The sequence below is a fragment of the Parasteatoda tepidariorum genome, chromosome 6, assembly GCF_982258835.1.
Source record: "Parasteatoda tepidariorum strain Cologne lab strain chromosome 6, Ptep-v5.0, whole genome shotgun sequence".
NCBI classification, from domain to species: Eukaryota; Metazoa; Arthropoda; class Arachnida; order Araneae; family Theridiidae; genus Parasteatoda; species Parasteatoda tepidariorum.
In genome coordinates this window covers 17,445,379-17,464,780 of record NC_141760.1, presented here as the reverse complement: position 1 = coordinate 17,464,780, position 19,402 = coordinate 17,445,379, and the positions used below count along the sequence as shown (strand labels likewise).

General features: G+C 33.5%; 1 protein-coding gene across 1 annotated transcript; it reads right to left on the bottom strand.

Moving 5' to 3' along the window:
* Positions 1 to 4,634: 4,634 nt before the first annotated feature.
* On the bottom strand, positions 4,635 to 8,990 carry LOC147807646 (uncharacterized). Its single transcript, XM_087166736.1, has one exon. The coding sequence runs from the start codon at positions 8,988 to 8,990 to the stop codon at positions 4,635 to 4,637; it is 4,356 nt and encodes a 1,451-aa protein (XP_087022862.1).
* Positions 8,991 to 19,402: the final 10,412 nt, after the last annotated feature.

The window sequence follows — 19,402 nt, the reverse complement described above, 5'->3', positions numbered from 1 at the left end:
TTACACCTGTGGAAGTATTTATCCAATAACCTAAGATGTTTCATTTAACACTTCAGGTCATTCTGGATCTACCTCAAGTGTATTTTTTGATAGTTGTAAAGGTAATTTTTTACAAACGTGAGGTGTTTTATGTTCTACCTCAGGTTATTATATTTCTACCTCAAGTATGTATGTATTTTTCCGCTGTATAGGCATTTTTTTATCAACTTAAGGTGCGTCAAGTGTATTTTTCGACCGTTAGATAAGTTGTTTTTTATGAACGTGAGGTATTCGATGTTCTACTTTATGTTATTATTTTTCAACCTCAAGTGTAGATTATAGTTGTTGAGGTATTTATTTATCTACCTAAAGTGTGCCATTTTCCGGAAAGTAAAGTCCGGAAATGTAAAAACATTTCCGGTTAATATAAATCAACCTCAAGTGCATATTTTGAAATTTGGTGAGGTTATTTTTTATTAACGTGAGGTGTTATTTCTTAACCTCAAGTATATATTTTTGTACTTTTAGTGGTATTAATTTATCAACCTAAGGTGCGACATTTTGCACTTCAGGCTTTTATAGCTCATCCTAAAGTTGTTTTTTTAATACTTATGTAGGTAATAAATAATTCACAAACCTGACTTGTTATACGGTCTGCCTAGTTTATTGATTTCTAACCTCCCTATTATTTATATTATATAAAGAATAGTGTACGTTTTTATATTTTTTCACTTGTAGAGATCTTAATTTATCAACCTGAAGTTTTTAATGTTACACCTTTGGCAGTAATTAGTTCTTGACACTTATCTCAAATTCCACAGTTAAAAAAAATTATTTGTGGGAACTCAAATTTTTATAAGGTAGATGCCTAAGGTGCTTGAATTTTCAGAACTATAAAATTTCAAATTTAAGTAATTAGTCAGCTGATGTACAAAATATTTTTATTAAAAACTAAAGGTTAATTTTTTTACAAACCCAAAAAATTATTTTAAATATTGATTATGTCTCCCTGTTGAAACTTGGAAGTATTGGAACCTAAAAGTAATAAAATATGAATTAGTAAGAAAGTGATATTTACGAAAATAGCTGTAGGTTTTAAAATATTAGAATCATGTGATCTTGAACAGAATTAATTAAACAAAATAAATTATTTTTTGCATGATTTAAATTTACTGGATGAAATTAGTTTTCTTTTTCAGATAAATGAAATTCCACTTCTGTCATTCAATCCTCATCGCTAAAAGCGTTCAAAAGTATAACAGGTTTCACAAAATAAAATACACTGAAGAAAATACTACTATTAGCAACCTTTACAGAAATTCAAATTTATAATTCCAAACATATTAGGAATTTTTAAAACTTTTATTTTCCCATAATCGAACCTACATCTTTCATTATGGTACTTGAAAGTTTGATAATTAAATTTTCTTTCTTTTTTCTTACAAATCTTTACACAAACTCAATAAGACTAGTCTATATTTTTAAACTCTTTGTCAAATTTCATAAAACTATTAGTTTTTTAATCAACTTTTGAAGCTGATTCTGAAAAGGATTTCCGTTATTATTTAATCCCGTAAGTATTTAATTTTATTCTCTTCTAGCTGTTTTAACATTAACGTAATTTTTCAAATTCTTTGAGTAATAAAATGTAATCATTTTATCTTGTCTTATAATATAGAGTTTTTTTTAAAAAATAATGGCTTAACATTACGTTATAATGGCTTAATAACGTAAGTAATTTTGTCTACAGTGTTTGAATGCAATTAAAAACCAGGAGAATGAAATATTCAAAATATACATAGCAAAAGAATAACATTATTTGTACCAGCAGGGTCAAAATATAAGTATTTCACTATAAAATAAAAATAAAATTTTTAAAGAAATGCCCTAAATTATCTTTTTGTGTGAAGTGGTATTAAAGAAGTTTATGATACCAATGAAAAGTTTTGATTGTTAAAAAAGGCACGGAATTTGTTCTTTAAGATAAGCTATTTTTTTCTCAAATCCCAAGGAATTTGAAAGTGGCACCGAGCCAAGATATTTTTTCCTGCGTTGTAATCCGCTTTAAATATCATTAATTAAGAAACTTTTTAATATTTAAATAAAAAAAATCTGGAGTAGAGAATTACATCATTAAAGTGATTCAGATAAAAAAAAACAATATTTTAAAGGATAATATTTCAATGATTTAATATGTCAGCTTAAATACTTTCCATATGGAATAAATTATCGATAATTTTTTCCCGAAACGATATCAAGCAAATTAGATTTCTGCTATAAATGCATATAGCGAATAAAAAAAAATAAAGCAATATAAAACAGTTACTTACGTTAATTTAAAAAACAACATAATTTTTTTGAAATTCCTCAAAAATATGCATTTTATTAACTAATTAACAAATTAAATCCCTCATTTTCCAGAACTGGTTAAAGTTTTTATTATCTTTTAATTATACTTATTGGCCATTTACAATATAAGTTTTAAAATTTATTTTTTTAAAAGAAAAGAAACTTAAATATCTTTAATTTTAATCGGCCAATTAGTATAATTTCTGAATATATTAAAATTTTTTTTAATAGTGATGGAAAATATTATAATGAATTGATTCATTAATGAATAAAACGAAAGAAATCACCGATAAGAGAAAGATTTTTTAAAAATATATGAATTTTAATCACTAATTAACAAATTAATTCCTTCATTTTCCAGATCTGGTAAAAGTTATTATTGTCTAGTATTTATACTTATTGGCCATTTAAAATGTAAGTTTTGAAATTGATTTTTAAGAAGAAAAGAAACTTAAATATCTTTCTTTTTAATCGACCAATAAGTATAATTTCGAGATATTAAAAACATTTCTAACAGTGCTGGAAAATATTATAATGAATTGATTCATTTATGAATTAAGCAAAAGATAACCCCAATAAGTGAAATATTTTTTAGAAATGGCAAGTATATTCAGATTTTTATTAATGATACGTAAATCGAAAAAGAAAATATACGTTGTAAAATAGGTACTTTCATTAGATTAAAAAAATGCGGCATAATTTTTTACGAGCTCAGTGAATATTCATTTTATCCAATAATTAATCGTCTATGATATTTTCCAACACTATTAAAAATGTTTTCCTTGCCTTGAAATTACTTTTATTAAATGTAAGTTTTTAGAAATATAGTTATTTAAAAAGAAGACAAGCTTAATGTGAAAATTCGTACAAATTTCTAAAGGTCAAAATCTCAGCACCTTTTTCGATTTTGATTACAATCTTTTGTAGCGTGTTTGCTGATTTGATACATAAAATATACTAAAGCTACTGTAGCGCAAAAAGAAAATAAAAACGGAATTGGTTTCTTTAACGTCTGCTTAACAATGGGAAGTTTTCGTAATTTTCCTTTTCATGTGATGCAAATGCAGGTAAATAAATCTCAAAAAATTTCTCGACTTTTCTTTTTATTCGGATTCAAAATTCCAGGGTTATGGAGTGAAATATAACTTTTTTTATGGACAAGTAACTTTTTAATAATATTTTGTAAGTTTATATTAAATGTTCTGAAATGAACTGGGAATTTACTGCATAATAAAAATCCTCCGCGAAAACTTTTTGCGGCATTTGAAAAAGATGAAAATGAAAGAAATTTTGTATAGTGCGAAAAATAAAAAGAAAATATAAAATTCTGAAAATCACGTGATGTTTAAAGCATGAATATTTGCTGAAAACAAATTAATTAATTAAAAAACTGAACACTTTTCTGCGGGACATGGTGAAAAGCTACTTGGTTGAACTTGAAAGTAAAATAGACTATATTATCTACCGAAAGCTGAATAAAGTTATTTTTTAAGAAAATGTTACTATTGTGCAGCTATTTAAAATAAAACCTGAAAATTTTTCCTGAGTTTAAACTTTCTATAATTTAGATTATAGATACCAGCGGGTGACCGAGCTCCGCTCGGAGAAAACAGGTATCGAAGCTAACTCGAAGATTTAAATTTTCAATTGTGATTTATCAAAACAATACATGCCATAAGAAAATTTGTGAAACCATTGGTGAAAAGATAACCGGTTAAAGTGCACCATTGTAAACTATCTAAACAAAGTTTGGAAAGGGAACTATTCTATACAAAGGTAAAGTTTGAAAAGTCATAGGAAATAAAATGTAATTGATAACAAAAAATTATACAATTAAAGAAATGGTACAAAGTGAGCAGTGTAAAGATTGAAGTGTGTTGAAGTTCAATATTTTTGACAAATTTATTTAGAAAAACCAAACATATATACATACATAAGAAACATATTATAAACCTATAACAGCATAAACATAATAAACATTAATCATCGATTGCGAAGTCTTCCATGTTGTCCAGGTAGTTTCTTGTCGGAGAGGCAGGTGCGGCTGGTGAGTTTCTCTTGTTCAGGACTTCCTTCCATACGACGTGTCGGGTGTGGGTTGGATTCTCAGGAGGCAGCAGGACCTTCAACGCACTTTGACGCTTGACTCTTGAAAACGCGACGTAGAGCATTCCGTGCACGAAGACCGTCGTGAGGAGAAGCACGCCGACGAATTCGAATGTTTGGCCTTGTGACTTGTGTATCGTAATGGCGAATGCTGGAGTAACTGGGAATTGGTGCCGTTGCATAGTTGCGCCAAGCTGTGATTAGCTGGAGTCGAGCGTGATCCTTGGAAGGTGTACTTGTCGGCCTGCGTGTTCACCGGTGATGATCTTAGCCTTGATGATGTTGTTGCAAAGTTCGGTGACAATCAATCGTGTTCCGTTGCACATTCCTTCAGAGACGTCCAAGTTTCGGAGAAGTATGATGATGGCGTTCTTCTTGAGCTTCAGATTGTGTGGAGGCAAGTCGGCGATGTTGATCGAGTTCAGGAATTCAGGCGCGAATTGAATTCCCCCTTCATGTTGATCCTTTACCGAGTCGAAACTTGTATATGTCTTCTCTTCGCCTGGAAGCATAGCGATAATCTGCTCGTTGATCTTGTCCTTATCGTCGTTCAATGGTGCAAGAATAGCGCGATTCTTCATTGCTTCGTAGTTCCCACTTCTGAGGCATGGTCCGAAGATTTCATCGATGAGGTTACCACCAGAGCGAATTTCTTCTGGGACTTCTATTTCGCCGAGTTCATTCACTTCGAGTTCCCCGTCGCCGAGCTTTAGCAGGTATTTCGCGAATTCTTCTTCTTCGGGATCAACGCGCATGTTCTTTTCGAGCGAATAAGTCTTGAAGTGTTGCCACAGATGGCTTCTCTTAATCAAAAGGTCGAGTATTTCGCTTTTGTTGGCACGTTGTTGAACTGGACAGCACTGTCGGAAGTCGCCACCAAGCACCATGACTTTGCCTCCAAACAGAATGTTGTTGCAAATCGCGCGTAGGAGTTCGTTGATATTGTGCAAGCCGTATTTTGACATCATCGGAGCTTCGTCCATCAGACACATGTGGGCTCCTTTGAGTGCGTTTGCCTTCGGTGATCCTGGTTTGATGGATGATCTTGAGTCGGATGTAAGCGGGACTTTCAAGCCAAAGGTTCGGTGCTTTGTTTGACCACTCGGTAGAAGAATCGCTGCTATCCCGGTGTAAGCCATGCATTTCACTTTCTTAAGCCTTCCGGTAACGATGCGATACAGCGTGCTGTAGACGAATGTCTTCCCGGTTCCTCCTGGTCCATCTATGAAGAAGCATTTCGCAGTAGGAGTCGGGTCTTCAAGTGCTTGGATTATGGTGTCGACGATTTCACGCTGCTTTTCGTTGAGTTGCTGGTACATGCGGTCTCCGATTGCTGTTGATTCGTCGACGTCGATCATATCGTGTTCCAAATCTTGCTCATAGTTGTCGATGTCTTCCATGCCATGTGTCTGCACCCAGTATCGGAAGTTGCGACCTTCGGTAGCTTCGGTGTTCAGCTTATGCGCGATGATTCGGTAGGCACGCTTTATCGCTTCTTCTATGGAACCACCAGTGCGTCTTGCTTCTCGAATGAAATCTTCCGCGAGGTTCTCTTTGAACAGTTCCCATAATCTCTGCGGGTTTTGTGGCTCACCAAGTATCAGGATTTGAGCGAAGAGTATGCGCATAACACTTGGCATTTTCGATGAAGCAGATTCGCGGAGTCCTTCTACGTACTGTTGGTCGTCGTATGTGAGGCCTCTGGCTAGACAGGCTTGCTTGTAGGTTGCGTGCTGGACACCGTCGACAATGTAGAGGTCTCTGAAGTTCGTTGGTTCTTTGACGTGGAACAAAAGCGTGCGCAGGAAGAAAAGTTCTGGCTGGGAAACGAAGTTGACTGGATGTACGCGACCAATTCTGCTGCAAGCATTCACGTTCTTCTGCCAAGTGCTCGTCTGGCCAATCCATCGGTAGTGCTCCGGCATTTCATGGTAATAGTGGTAGGTGACTGCCTTTCCGTTCGCTTCGTCTTCTTTCAGCGCGGTGTTATGGCGGAAGTAAGCCCTTAAGGTCGATCCCTTCTGTCCAATATCGGCAAGGTCAACTGGCGTTTGGTCCAAGTTAACGCCATCTTGTCCGGGTAGGTGAATGTCAAGTCGAACGACGGTGTGGCTTTTCGCTTGGATCTCGAAATCCTTGAATAGGCGCCAACATGTTTCAACTGGTGAGATATAGCGAGCTTCCACGTACTTCTCCGGCTCGTTGTAGATGATCGTCTGCTGGTTTTCGAAGGCCTTTATCGTAGCACAATCATGGCCCTTGTAGATGTACTTGTAGAGGTATTTCACCGGTCCGATGCTGCCGACGAATTCGACATTGATGTGGCATTGATACTTCTTGAGCAGGTAGGCGTTGTACGGGACGATGTGGCGGTTGTCTGTGGTGACGCGCTGGCCGTTGCAGTCTTTCCTGTAAATGGCTTGCTCATGCGAGAATTCTGGGTTCATTGGATCCAACAACGGATTGTAACGTCGGCGATACCTCGGCTTTTCATCGTCCACCAGCGATGTCATGTCTTGATGTTCCATTGGAAATCCCCATCTGCACTGGTCTCTTCCATGTTTGCTGACCATGCACGGAGCGCTTGGGCTCATATCACCACACGGGTTAAGGATCATCCATTTCGAGATCAGTTCCTTGAGTTCCGGATCATCTTCTGGAATTTCCGCCAAAATAAAAGCGTCAAGTTGGTCAGCGCTGTGAATCTTGTCCGCTGGCGACATAATCACTAATAGGTGCATGTGCGGTAAACCTCGGTTTTGGAACTCGATGGTGAAGACGTACGCGGATGCTCTTCCAAAGATTTGATGCGTCATGATGTCTTCGACGATTTGGCGGAACTTGAGACGTGCGACTCTTGCAACGATGTCTGGACGGATTACAGCCAACAGGCTTTCCGGAATTGCGGCGTTGAATTCATTGCGTATCGCTGACAGGAGTTCTGGCCACTGCGGATTGCAGGTAACGGTGATAAAAAATTCGGGCGATCCAAAACTTCGCACTAATGCCATGGAGTCTTCGAAATTCTCGGTGTAATAGCGCGTTGATCCGGGAAAAGATGACGGTAAGATGGTTATTTCGCCAATTGCAGCATTTTTTTGCGCAGCCAAGCTTCTGAGCATGTTGTGAACTCCGGCGTATTTCTCGGCTTGAATTTCACGCTGATGGCTCTTTATCCACTGTATGCGATCTCTTTCGACGCGAATGTAGGTGTCGACCACGTATTGCTGGAGTAAGCGTCCGCCAAAGTGAAGTGCATTAAACTCGACCAATCGTTGATCTATTCCTGCATTTGTGCAATCGATCGGGAATGGCTTGGCATAATTCGGACGGTAGGCGAGTCGGTAACAGGCTAATTCTGCGCGTGTAACATGATTTCTTGATGGATAAGGCGTGTGCAGCGGCATTCCAACATAGAATCCAAAAGTTCCTCTCGGGTAGAAAAGCGGGTAGGTAAAAGGCTCGACGCGACCATCGATGTTGCTTAGCTGCGTGATTTTTTTCCCGCGTTCTCGCATGACCATTTCATTCTCTGGGATGCTTTGATCGGCGTTGAGAGTCAAGACTGCGGCTATTTCGTTTACAACTGGTGCGTTGAATCGCCGAGGATCGTCGCCTTCACGGTTTGTAAAGACGAGGTGGACATTGGGCTGTTGTACTCCGGCTGCGATTGCGCGTTGGTTGGTTTCTTTGATCACTTCTCTCATCATCATAAACGATTGGGCGAACGGGTTGTTAAAGCGCATGATCTCCTCGAGTAGTTGCAATAGTTCTTGGCTTAACTCTCGGTTGAGCTCAGATCGCGCATCTGTAGCCTCGTCCGGGTCCATGAAGTACATTTGGGCAAACTTCGGCTGTTCAAATCCACCTTGCGGGTCTTGAGTCGGGCACGTTGCCAGGTTGATCTTGTGATGGACTTGACCGCCGGCGATAAACGCGTAGATTCCATGTTGATTGACGGTTCTGTCGTCGTCGACTTTGAATGAGACAAGTGCAAAGCAGGCGTCGATGTTGCGGATCCTTCTGTGGAATTCTTCCGATAGGCGGTGTTGTCGTGCAAATAGAAGCGCTAATTCGTTTGGAAATTCGGGCATTGGTAGTTTGATTTTTCCATGTAAGCAGCAGTCGCCAAATGAATCTACGTGTATTTTGTTCTTCACTCTTTCTTCTGGGAAATGCAAAACGCCATCGTGGATGCAAGCGACGTTAAATGGACCAAGACTTTGATATTCCACGTCGGAAGTTGCAGCATTTTTGTAGGTTGACGCAGGCCGAGATTTCGCAGCTCTACGGAGTCTTTCATTACGGCGGCGTTGTTCCTCTAGGCGAATGTTGCGGCTCCTCATTGTTTCGTTTTTTCGTCTGCGTCTTTCATAATCGCGGTATTTTTCTCGTTGAGATGCATTAAGTTCCATCAATATATCCGAGATTCGTTCCTTGCTACGCTGTTTGACTGCTCTTGTCGGGCGCAACGGCGTTATCATCGGGTCTTGGATATTCAAAGCGTGCATATTGGTCGAAGATGTGAAAGATGCGGCTTCAGATGGTCCCGACATGTTCAATTGGTCACTGTTCACAACGAATTCGTAAATTTGCTTCCGTTCATCCGCTTCTTGAAAATTCTTGTCCAGGAAAAGGCGTCGATGAGAGAGGTATTGTCGAGCATAAAAGACGATGTACACTCCGCAGGAAGACGCGTCATCTTGGTAGTTGTAAGCGTTGCGAGGTTTCACGATGCATCCTTTCAGCTTTTCATTCGTAACAACGGTATTCAAAACGTGTCGCAGTATTTTTCTCAAAACAGCATCGATGGGCAGCGGATTGTCGACTGGATCGCAGACTAATAGTTGACGTTCTCCATAGCTTGCTTCGTAAATTCCTAGCATCCAGTGCTCGCCTCTATCCATTTGAGCTCTCTTGTGAATGAAAATGAGTAGCACGTCGAATCCTTGTTGAACGCCGTATAGATAGTTGGAAGCCTTGTTCTGGTCGCTGATATCGTTGAGAAGAGCCATTCCTTCATAAGCGCCATCCGCTGTTGTAACGTAGAAGCGTGCGACAAATTCAGGGTGAAGTACGTCAACTTTGTCGGTCGGGTAAGCTTGTTCGGCGTAATGGAGAAGGATTCTGACAATGACGGTATCTTCTAGTTGTCCATTTGCGGGTAGAATTGAGTTGATCGCTTGTTGTTCCAAAATTCCGGCTCCTTGAAGAATTTCATGTAGAGGTGCGTTCTGCATGTTGAAAATGTAGCTTGAAATCTGATGAATGTTGAAATGTCGGACTTTGTTGACGGTGATTCAAAAAGAACGAATCTTTTTAGTTAGCGAACGAGCGCTAAATTCAAAATTTCATTAACAAATTTCCCTTAATAAAAAGCAGTGGAATTAGAATCGTACTTTTTCAAAAGAAAATTTAGTAAAAATATCAAAGTTATCCTTATTTTTTTCTTTTATATTTGTTTTACCATAATTTTGTGATTTAATAATAATCGTGTGGTCATCAAACTTTATTAGTTCGCCATATTGGCTATAGATGGCAGCACGTTACCGCTTGAAACTTATTAGGCAATAGACAAAGAAAATTTAAGTGCTGCCATCTATAGCCATTATGGCGAACTAATAAAGTTTGAAAATATCCTATATGTAACTCCGAACTGCTCGACCGTAGCGCTTCAAAACCGGCGCCAATCTATTCCTCGTGGCCAAAAACCCCAGACCCCCAAGTTTACCGGAGTTTATTAATTCTGGGGCGATTTTCGACTTGGCAACCATTCCTCGTATTATAGTATAAGATTTATAGATTCTTAATTATTAGACTCCTTTATAGATTCTTAATCAAAAAAATACTGGCAATATATTAAAAACAATTAACAAAACTTTCATTTAAAATGATCCATCTGATTGCATAATTCTCAATTATTTTTTTTATTTTTCTGAAACGCAATCTTTCTTTCTTCAGAATAAAATGTGATTGCTTTCCACATAAGCATTTTCTGTGTAAATAGAAGATGCTGAGCGATAACGGAATTTTAATATCTTAATATACCGTTTTAAAATATTAATATTTTAAGGAATAATGCAATAATTTTTCAGGTTAATTAATTTATATCTATCAGTGTTTCGCTACCTGAATTAAATGTATCAATACTCACGATACTATAGTATTTTATAGTTTTCTTTAACGATAATACAATAATACGCGATATCATTACAGTATCGATATTTAGTGTTGTGTATTTAATGAACATGTTGCTATCCTTTTTCGATAACTATCGCTATCAATAACTCTCATAGCATTGTTTCATTCCATATGATATCTATGGTTGTTAACGTCAATAACGATATTATCATTGACGATAATAACTACAAATTTGAAATATATCGTCCGAAGGTTAATATGCTGTTACATATCAAAAAGAAAAAGAAATTGTGCTTCTTTTTATTGTGATTAAAACGTGATAGCTCTTTTAGTAAATATCGATTTCTATGTAGAGAGTAATGCTGAGCGATATGGAACGTTTAATATCGCGATACATCGTCAAAAAATATCGATAACTAGATTTCCCGATGTATTCCAATATTATTCTGGGTTACCTAATTTATATTAATTTTAAATAGGTCAATACCTACACAAATAATATCTATCAACACTCACGATAATATTGTATTTGATCATTATTGATATTGATAATACGCGTGATACTATCCTACTCAATACTCGCCTGCAAAGATAATGATCGCGATATTATTGTTATTGATAACATTCACGATATTATTGTATTCCAAAAAATACTTTGTAAATGTCAATAAGGACCATGATATTATCGATAGTGATTATTATTGCAAATTTGAAGTTTATCGTTAGATATGTAATATCGTATTCGTATCGTATATATGGAAGAACTCGTTTTTAAAATATCGTTATCCCGATGCGATTATTTTAGCTCTAACCAGATGAAATGAGCGGGATTGTTTTTTTTTTTTTTTGGTTTAATTATAATGGGTGTAATATTTTTTAAATGTTGCTATTAAATCTATTAAGTGTTCTTTAAAGAGAGTTAATTTTTTGAAATTTAATAATAAATAGAATAGCGCAACAAAATTTATCTCTTAATTATTTATTTCAAACAAAAAAAAATTCAGTAAGTAAAAAAAGGAAATTATTTTTAAATATTTATTTGTTTGTTCAATGTTCCCAATAAAAGAGTTATAAAAGGGTGCATGAACCGTGCAAATGATACAAAATGCTGAATACGTATTATACGTATACAGCGTATACAATTGTAATACTTACAAGACGGGATGTAACGTTTGAACGAAAAGCCGAATACTAAATATTCGGCAAAAAATAATAATAATAAATAAATAAATAAATAATAAAAATAGGCCTAATACCAAATATTCGGCTGCCGAAAAGCCACATTTTTTTAAAAACAAAATCATTAATAAATAATTTTTTTTATATAGAAATAAGTTTAGTTTTTATTGAAAAATAATCAAAACTTGGCTGTATTATTGGTATGTGATAATGGGGAAAAAACTTTAATAGTAATCTTTAGGATAATAAAAACAATTATATATTAAGATACTTAGAAATATTTAAAAAAAATAACTGACGAACAGTTATATTAAAAACTAAAGTTGTAAAATTCAAAAAATATTTTCTTCATTCTTAAAATAAAACTTTAAGGCTAAAAATTATATTTTCCCAGAAAAAAAAATTGTCTATAGAACATTAAAAGAAAACGCTCTGTCAGAAATGCTTTTAAAAATGCAGCGCTATCATAAAAATGTCTACAAAAAACAAAGATTATACACAAAAGCAGCTTGGAAAAAATAAAAATCGTCTTTAATTTTTGAAATCAAATTTTAAAGCAAAACATTTCAGTTTTCTGATTACCGTATTTTCAAGAAAAAGAGAAGATTAAAGTCTAATGGAGACCTTCTTAATTGCCGCTTAAAGTTTTTTGAAAAAGGAAACTAAAACAAAAATCATTCTTAATTTTTAAACGATAGATTTAACTCTGAAAATCTTTATTTAACTTCTTCTGTATTTTTAGAATGTGCTATTTTAAAAAATGCTGTCACAATAAATACACTGATAAAAAGAAAAGTTATAAAAAAAGAGAAAGAGTATTTTTTTCTTTTTTTTTTTTTAGTTCTGAAATTTAACTTTAACGATGAGAATCACAGCATTCAAAGTTACAAGTTGTCTGTTTCACCGTACAAGAATAAAAAGTGACAATGAAGGAATTAAATCTATTAGAAACGCTCCATTAACATGCCTCGCTTTAGTAAAAACAGAAAAACAAACAAAAATAAAATTAAAAAAAAAAAACAAAAATAAGTTCTCAATTTTTAAAATATAAAGTGTTGAAAAAACGATGAAATTTATTAGCCTGAATATAATTAAAAAAGGAAAAAATAAATAAAGATTAAAAAGCTCATGTTTCAGTATAAAGTAATCTAGTTTCAATTCTTCAAATTTTCCTTTGCATGTGTTTTTCAGAACATAAACTCACAAGTTATTAATATTTTTTTTTAGTTCTGAAATATTACTTTAACGATGAGAATCACAGCATTTTATGTGTTGTCTGTTTCACCGTACAAGAAAAAAAGTGACAGTAAAAGAATTAAGTCTATTAGAAACGCCCCATTAACATGCTTTGCTTTAGTTAAAACAGAAAAACAAACAAAATTGAAACAAAACAGCAAAAATAAGTTCTCAATATTTAAAATATATAAGTGTTGAAAAAACGATGAAACTGACTTGCTAGAATATAATTAAAAAAAAAAATTATAATTAAAAAGTCATTAAAAACTCATAGTTCAGTATAAAGTAATCTAGTTTCAATTCTTCAAATTTCGCTTTTCCATAATTTTTCAGAACATAAATTAATAAGTTTTAGAACTTAACAAACATGTGTAAAAACTCTTTCGAATAACGTATAGAAAAAATACAATTTTTCACTATTATTTATTAAATCTATTAAAATTTCCCTAAAAAAACCTTGTCGAAAATAATTGGTCAAATAATATTTCGTCGAATATTTGGCTAAATATTCGGTCAGCCGAATATTCGGCAAAAGGGCCGAATACCGAACAGTGGCCAAATATTCGTTACTTCTCTACTTACAAGGGAGGTGTACGTCAAAATATGTTTTGAAATGTAATTAAATTTGAAATAAAGAGTATGTTTGAAAGTTTTGGATAGGGAATTTATTAATTATAATTTCTTATCAATACAGATTTTACGAATGAACATATCCTTTGCTTTTAGAGAACTTTATTCTCAAGCTAAATATTTGAGAAGTCTAGAAAAAAAATATTCCAAGTTTTAGTAAAATGTATAAGTTCGATTCTTCCAGATTTATAGTTAGTTATCTCAATTATCCGTCCCCGTTCCTTAATAAAAGTTATTTGTCAAATATACCCTAAAAGCCTAATAATTTTGAATCATTATGAGATTGTATTAGAGAGGAGTGCGCTAAAATATTAAAAAGTCTTAGTAAAAAAATATTAAATATTGTTTATAATATTAAAAGTAAAGAAGAAAGTGATTCTTTTTTCTTTTGCAAAATTTAAATATTTTCCTAATTTCTAAAATCTTATGAATCATAAATGTTATATTTGACTAAATAACAGCTTGTCTAGTTTTGTTTTGATACAATTTTTTTGCAAACACATGATGAAACTGCTTATCATCAACGCAATTCATTCTACGCTGACAGCAAGTTCTATATAGTTGTTTCTCGCCAAGGTGAGGGGAACAATAAAGGATGTTTTATCGTTCTTTTGGCTACAAACACATCAATATTCAGTTTCTCCCTATTTCTCCTTTTCTTCTTCTTCTGCCGCCGTAACACAAGAGATTGACCGCTTGACCCGAACTAAACTAATACTCAACTCCAACAGAAGGGCAATTAGAAACGAATTCAGAACCGGAAACAGTAGAAAGATGAGTTTATGTTTGTTCCATTCGGGAAGAAAATAGGGGTTTAATTATCTTCACTATCGTATTTTAGTCTTTGATGCTTTTTTTTCTTCTTTTAACAGCACGATCGTTTCGAATAGATCCATGATCACTTCGTTTCGAAAAGAATCTGCCACTTCTTTAAACGTTTTTCTTTCCCTTTCTTAACGATTAAAATTGCTAAATTTCTTCTTATTTTTTTATGGTATGAAATGTTATTCTTTTATGCATTTATTTTTACGCAAATTAAAAGAATATCTTAATAACCATTATCTGCGGCTTAAAGCAATTTTTTTCCAAAATTATTTTCTATAATGTATAAAAATTCTTTTTACACCATCTTAAGATTTTATAAATTTTTCAATACTATTATGTATAATATTTCAGAGGCCGTTTTACTAATTCGATTTTAAAATTGAAAAAAAAAAATTTTTTTTTTGAAATCTGGAATACTAAGAATACTATTAGTTTAATTAACAAATCTAACTAACAAATTATTTTGAAACTAAATTACTGAAGAGTAGTCCTAAGAATAAAAAAGAATCTAATGAACTGCATGACTCAAGAGAAACATTCTAAGAAATTTTGAAAGCAGACAGTTGAAGATTATTTTTCTAAGATAAAGTTTACGCATCTATAAACTAAAGCGAAATATAAAACGACAAGACAATTGTCTATCAAAATAGAAATAGTTTGGTGACCGCTAACAATTGAAATCAGCGACTTTTGCTTAAAGTCACTGATTAGCTGAATTATTTTTTATTCGAACTTGATTAGTGCATTGCTTTCGAATTTGATTAGTGCAATGTTCATGTGAGTTTCTTCATTTAGTTGCATCACGATATGAAGAAAATTTGAAATAAAAAAAGTACTTTTTGAGAAAAACTTTCTTCCAGTAATATTGAGGACTTTTAACTAATTTTTGAGACCCCTCAGAAATTGTGGGCCTAAAGCCCATGCCTATTGGGCCTAGGTAAACCTGATTTCACCACTATGTTATACCTATAACTATGACATACGTACGTATTAGTAGTGCTTTAAAATTTTTTTCAATTCAACAAACGCCACATATTACTGGTAAATGATTTTTTATTTTATTTTAAATATGAGTATTTTCTTTAGCTCTTCCATCTTAATGTATTGTAGCTAATTGTGACTTTGAATGGTACCTTAACCTGATAACGTGAGAATAATTATAAAATTTTATTTCTGTCTTTAAGGATACAATTTTTATGCTTAAACTAATCGTAAAAATTATCGAATGTATGCATAATTTAGTAGTTTCAGAAGTTTTCTTCACACACTTGAAGTAATTAGCTCAGTGTTTAGAACGTTTCACGTCATCCTCTTCCGATTAAAATCGCAAAAAAATTATGCTTTTCAAAATCAGGTTGAGATTATTGAATAAAATAATCAGTTTATGCTTAAAAAAAATGAAATCTCTTTACAAAAAGTCGTCCTTTTTTTACATCTTGTTCATGACAACTAGTTGGAAGTTACAAAGCAAACAAGTTGAGTTGTACAATGAATAATCCAATTACTAGTTATAATGCGAATTCAAAATGTTGGATATGTCAAGTACTTGGACATGGTGTCTGCTTCCAAATGGCCTGAACGTAAATGTGAAAATTGTATATCACCGTGTTCTTTATCATCTTTAATTAAATGGTATAAATGGTACTTCCCATTTGTGCGCTTCATACAAGCACTCTTTTTATAGTTTATTCAATCAATTAGTGCTTTACTATCACTTTAGATATCGTGGGATTTAATCATTAGATTAATTTCTTTTCATTCTTCTTAACTTTAATTTCTCGTAACTTCTAGCCTGTCTTACAGCACTCTCACAGTCGCATGCTGCAATTAATTCTGCCTCCATTGTGAATAATGTTACAAGTATGTATCTGTTTTTCACTTTCCCAGCCAGCGAGTGATTTTCCAATCTTCAATACATTTCGACTATATGGTTTAACAGCTGGTGCTGTACTCCAACAATGTAGTATCTATATATGTACTAAGTTTTTTTATTTGTCAAGCTGTATTTCAAAAAATAGTCCATAGGTCCATTTAAATATCGAAGGAAGTCTTTTTGATAACTGCCCAGTGGTCGTAAAAACTACTATATTTTCTTAGTTTACTACAACTGAAACTACTTTGTTACAAATTTAGCTAACTACAACTATTTTTTTAAATGTAGTGACTACAAACTATTTTGGAATTTAGTAACTACTTCACTACTTTAAAGAGACGAACCTTGCTGGAGAACTTAATGTACACATATGTTCAAAATGCTTTTGAATAAGAAATTGACTTACATTAAATAAAAGGGAATAATTAAGAATTATTTATTTATGTTTACATGAGCAGTTTGTTATTCAGAAACATTTTTTTCGAATTCGTTCATTTAACCTTCAACTTTTTATGCCTTTTTCGGCAGCTAATATTTAATTTGAAAAAGGCGAAACTATCAAATACTTGCAATTTTTTAATTGTTTAGTGTTCTTTTATTTCCTGAGAAAATAAGTCCATCGAAAATACGTTCCCTCCTTTGAAAAACGAGTCAGCATTCACAAGTGAAAGTGTGACCGAAGTGATTAGTTATCTATTTTTCGTAATATCTAGTTTTGTATCGCAGTACTCGTTACATTACCTTTTTAAAAAAAGTAGTACACTGCACTACAAATTACGAAAAAAAGGTACGAGACTACAGTAGTTTCATTGCATATAGTGCACTACTTCCGATCACTGCGACTGCCCAATGCAATTCCTTAGGGTCTCTTTTATATTGCGACAATTTGCTAGCTAAAAGTATATGATGTATCTGGTTGAGTTCTAATTGTTAGATATACTCGTATATCACACATCAAATTGCTTATCGGTGTATCTTTTGAAGAAACTTTCTTGAATCTTAGCAGACGTCTTGTTGTTCTTGGAGTTTTCATTAAGTTGCCTTCTTGAAGTACCTTTCAGTATTTCGTTAACTGTTTTCTCTGAGACTAGAAAATCATCTACATATACTATAAATCCCAACATTCTTGCACATTTTTTGTGAATATTGAGTGGATCTGACTTCAGCTTGTTTAATCTTTCTTTACTTGTTCGAATATTTAACTGAATCTGCTGTACCAACATCTGCCTGACTGTGGTGGCTTCAATAATTAAACTCCATCATTAGGTAACTCATACCCTTTTAGAACTTCCATGTAAGGTTCTTTAATCAGAAATTCATTCAAATAAGCAAGGAGTCTTGTTTTATAGCGTTTTTCATCTTCCGATTTCTTGACTTGTATACCCAAGGACTATTGATAATCTTGTTCTTTGGTCTTATTGCTAATTACTATACATTATGAATTTCCAAAGATTTAATTTTTTTTTTCGTCTATTGCGAATGTCCATAAATCTTTTTCAATGGATGCTATTGCACTTTCGTAAGTTTCAGGTGTGAAACCTGTCATAGTACTTTGTACTTGATAATCATCGTATCTTGCGGACATTTTCCCATCTCTTGTCGGTTAAACCCTTACAAAAAATAAGGTGTTTTTGAAGTTGTTTTGACGTTGACAGATTATGTTTTGCACTGAAAATAACCTAATTAATAAACCTCAATTTACACCTCACAAAATCGACCTCACATATAACTCAGAAATAATTTTAGTTCAGATCAGGTGAAATTATTCACACCTCAAATATACGTATTTGCATTAAGTGCAGAAAAAAAAATGAGCACACCTCATATACAATCTCCCTAAACTGGTTGCTCTAAAGTAGATTTCCACCAACCTCAACACAATCTCAAGTGTTAATAAAACAACTTCATACGCAGTGATTATACACTTTGGGGGAGGTTGATCTTTTAAGGTTGTTTCTGATTCGAATAAACCTTAAATCAATCTTGGCACCTCAAAAATACCTTAAATTTCTATAAGGGAATGGTTTGTTTGTTTTCGTCAGCATATGAATTCATCAGGGTTTACTACTGTATCGAATTTTCTGATGTCTTTCATATTATTCTATTATCGCCTCGATTTTTTCTTGTTTTTGTAGATCTGATTCTAAGATTAATGTGTTTTTACTTGAGTCCTCTGGTACATCGATAGAGCAATAAATTTCCGTATAGCTTACTTGTTTCTACTGTGGTTCAGTTAGAACATATCCATTAGTCCATTCATCGAATATTACATCATATGCTTCATAAACTTTCCTTTCTTCCATGTTAAATATTCGATATGCTTTCTTTTCGCTTGAATATTCAATAAACACACCCTTTTCTGCTTTCCTCTCTAATTTATGTCTTTTGTTCTCTTAAATCTTGTAATATGTTGAACATTCAAAAAGCTTTAGTTGTCGAATTGAAGGTTTCTGGCAACAAATAAAAAATAGATATTAAACAACGCGTAGAAAATTTTTTTATTAATAAGAACTATAAGTTAGCAAACATCATGGATGTTATCATTAAAATTTTTGAAAAAGCAGAATCGTCCAAAGATTAATTAATATGAATAGCGAGTTCTAAGCTAATGAGATAATTTCCTTTTTCAAGCATCTCACAAGATTTATCCAACTGAAATTTTCGTACCATGCTTAGGATCGGAGCTAAAATAACTGTCCACATTCCAGGACGCGAGTTATAAGTTATAGCTTCTGGACGTCAGTTATACCTTCAAGAGTTATAAGCGAGATAGACGCACAGACAAATTCTTCATTTTATTATTATAGTTCATGGTTAGCAGTATGAGTTATAATACTTTAAGAACAATCCACTCTGAAGTCATCAAAACAATTTTCTTGAAGTTTCTCCTGTGCCTTCTGGCAACACTTAAAAAAAAAACAATTAGTTGATTCTGTAGAGTAGAATAGTTAACACACTCACAGTAACATATAGTCGGACAGGCTCTGAGTGTGATTACTTCTCTAAAGTTAAGTTTTTTTTTTGCTTCATTCCATTAAAAATCACCAAATAAAAATAGGATCGTATAAATATATGATAGTGTTT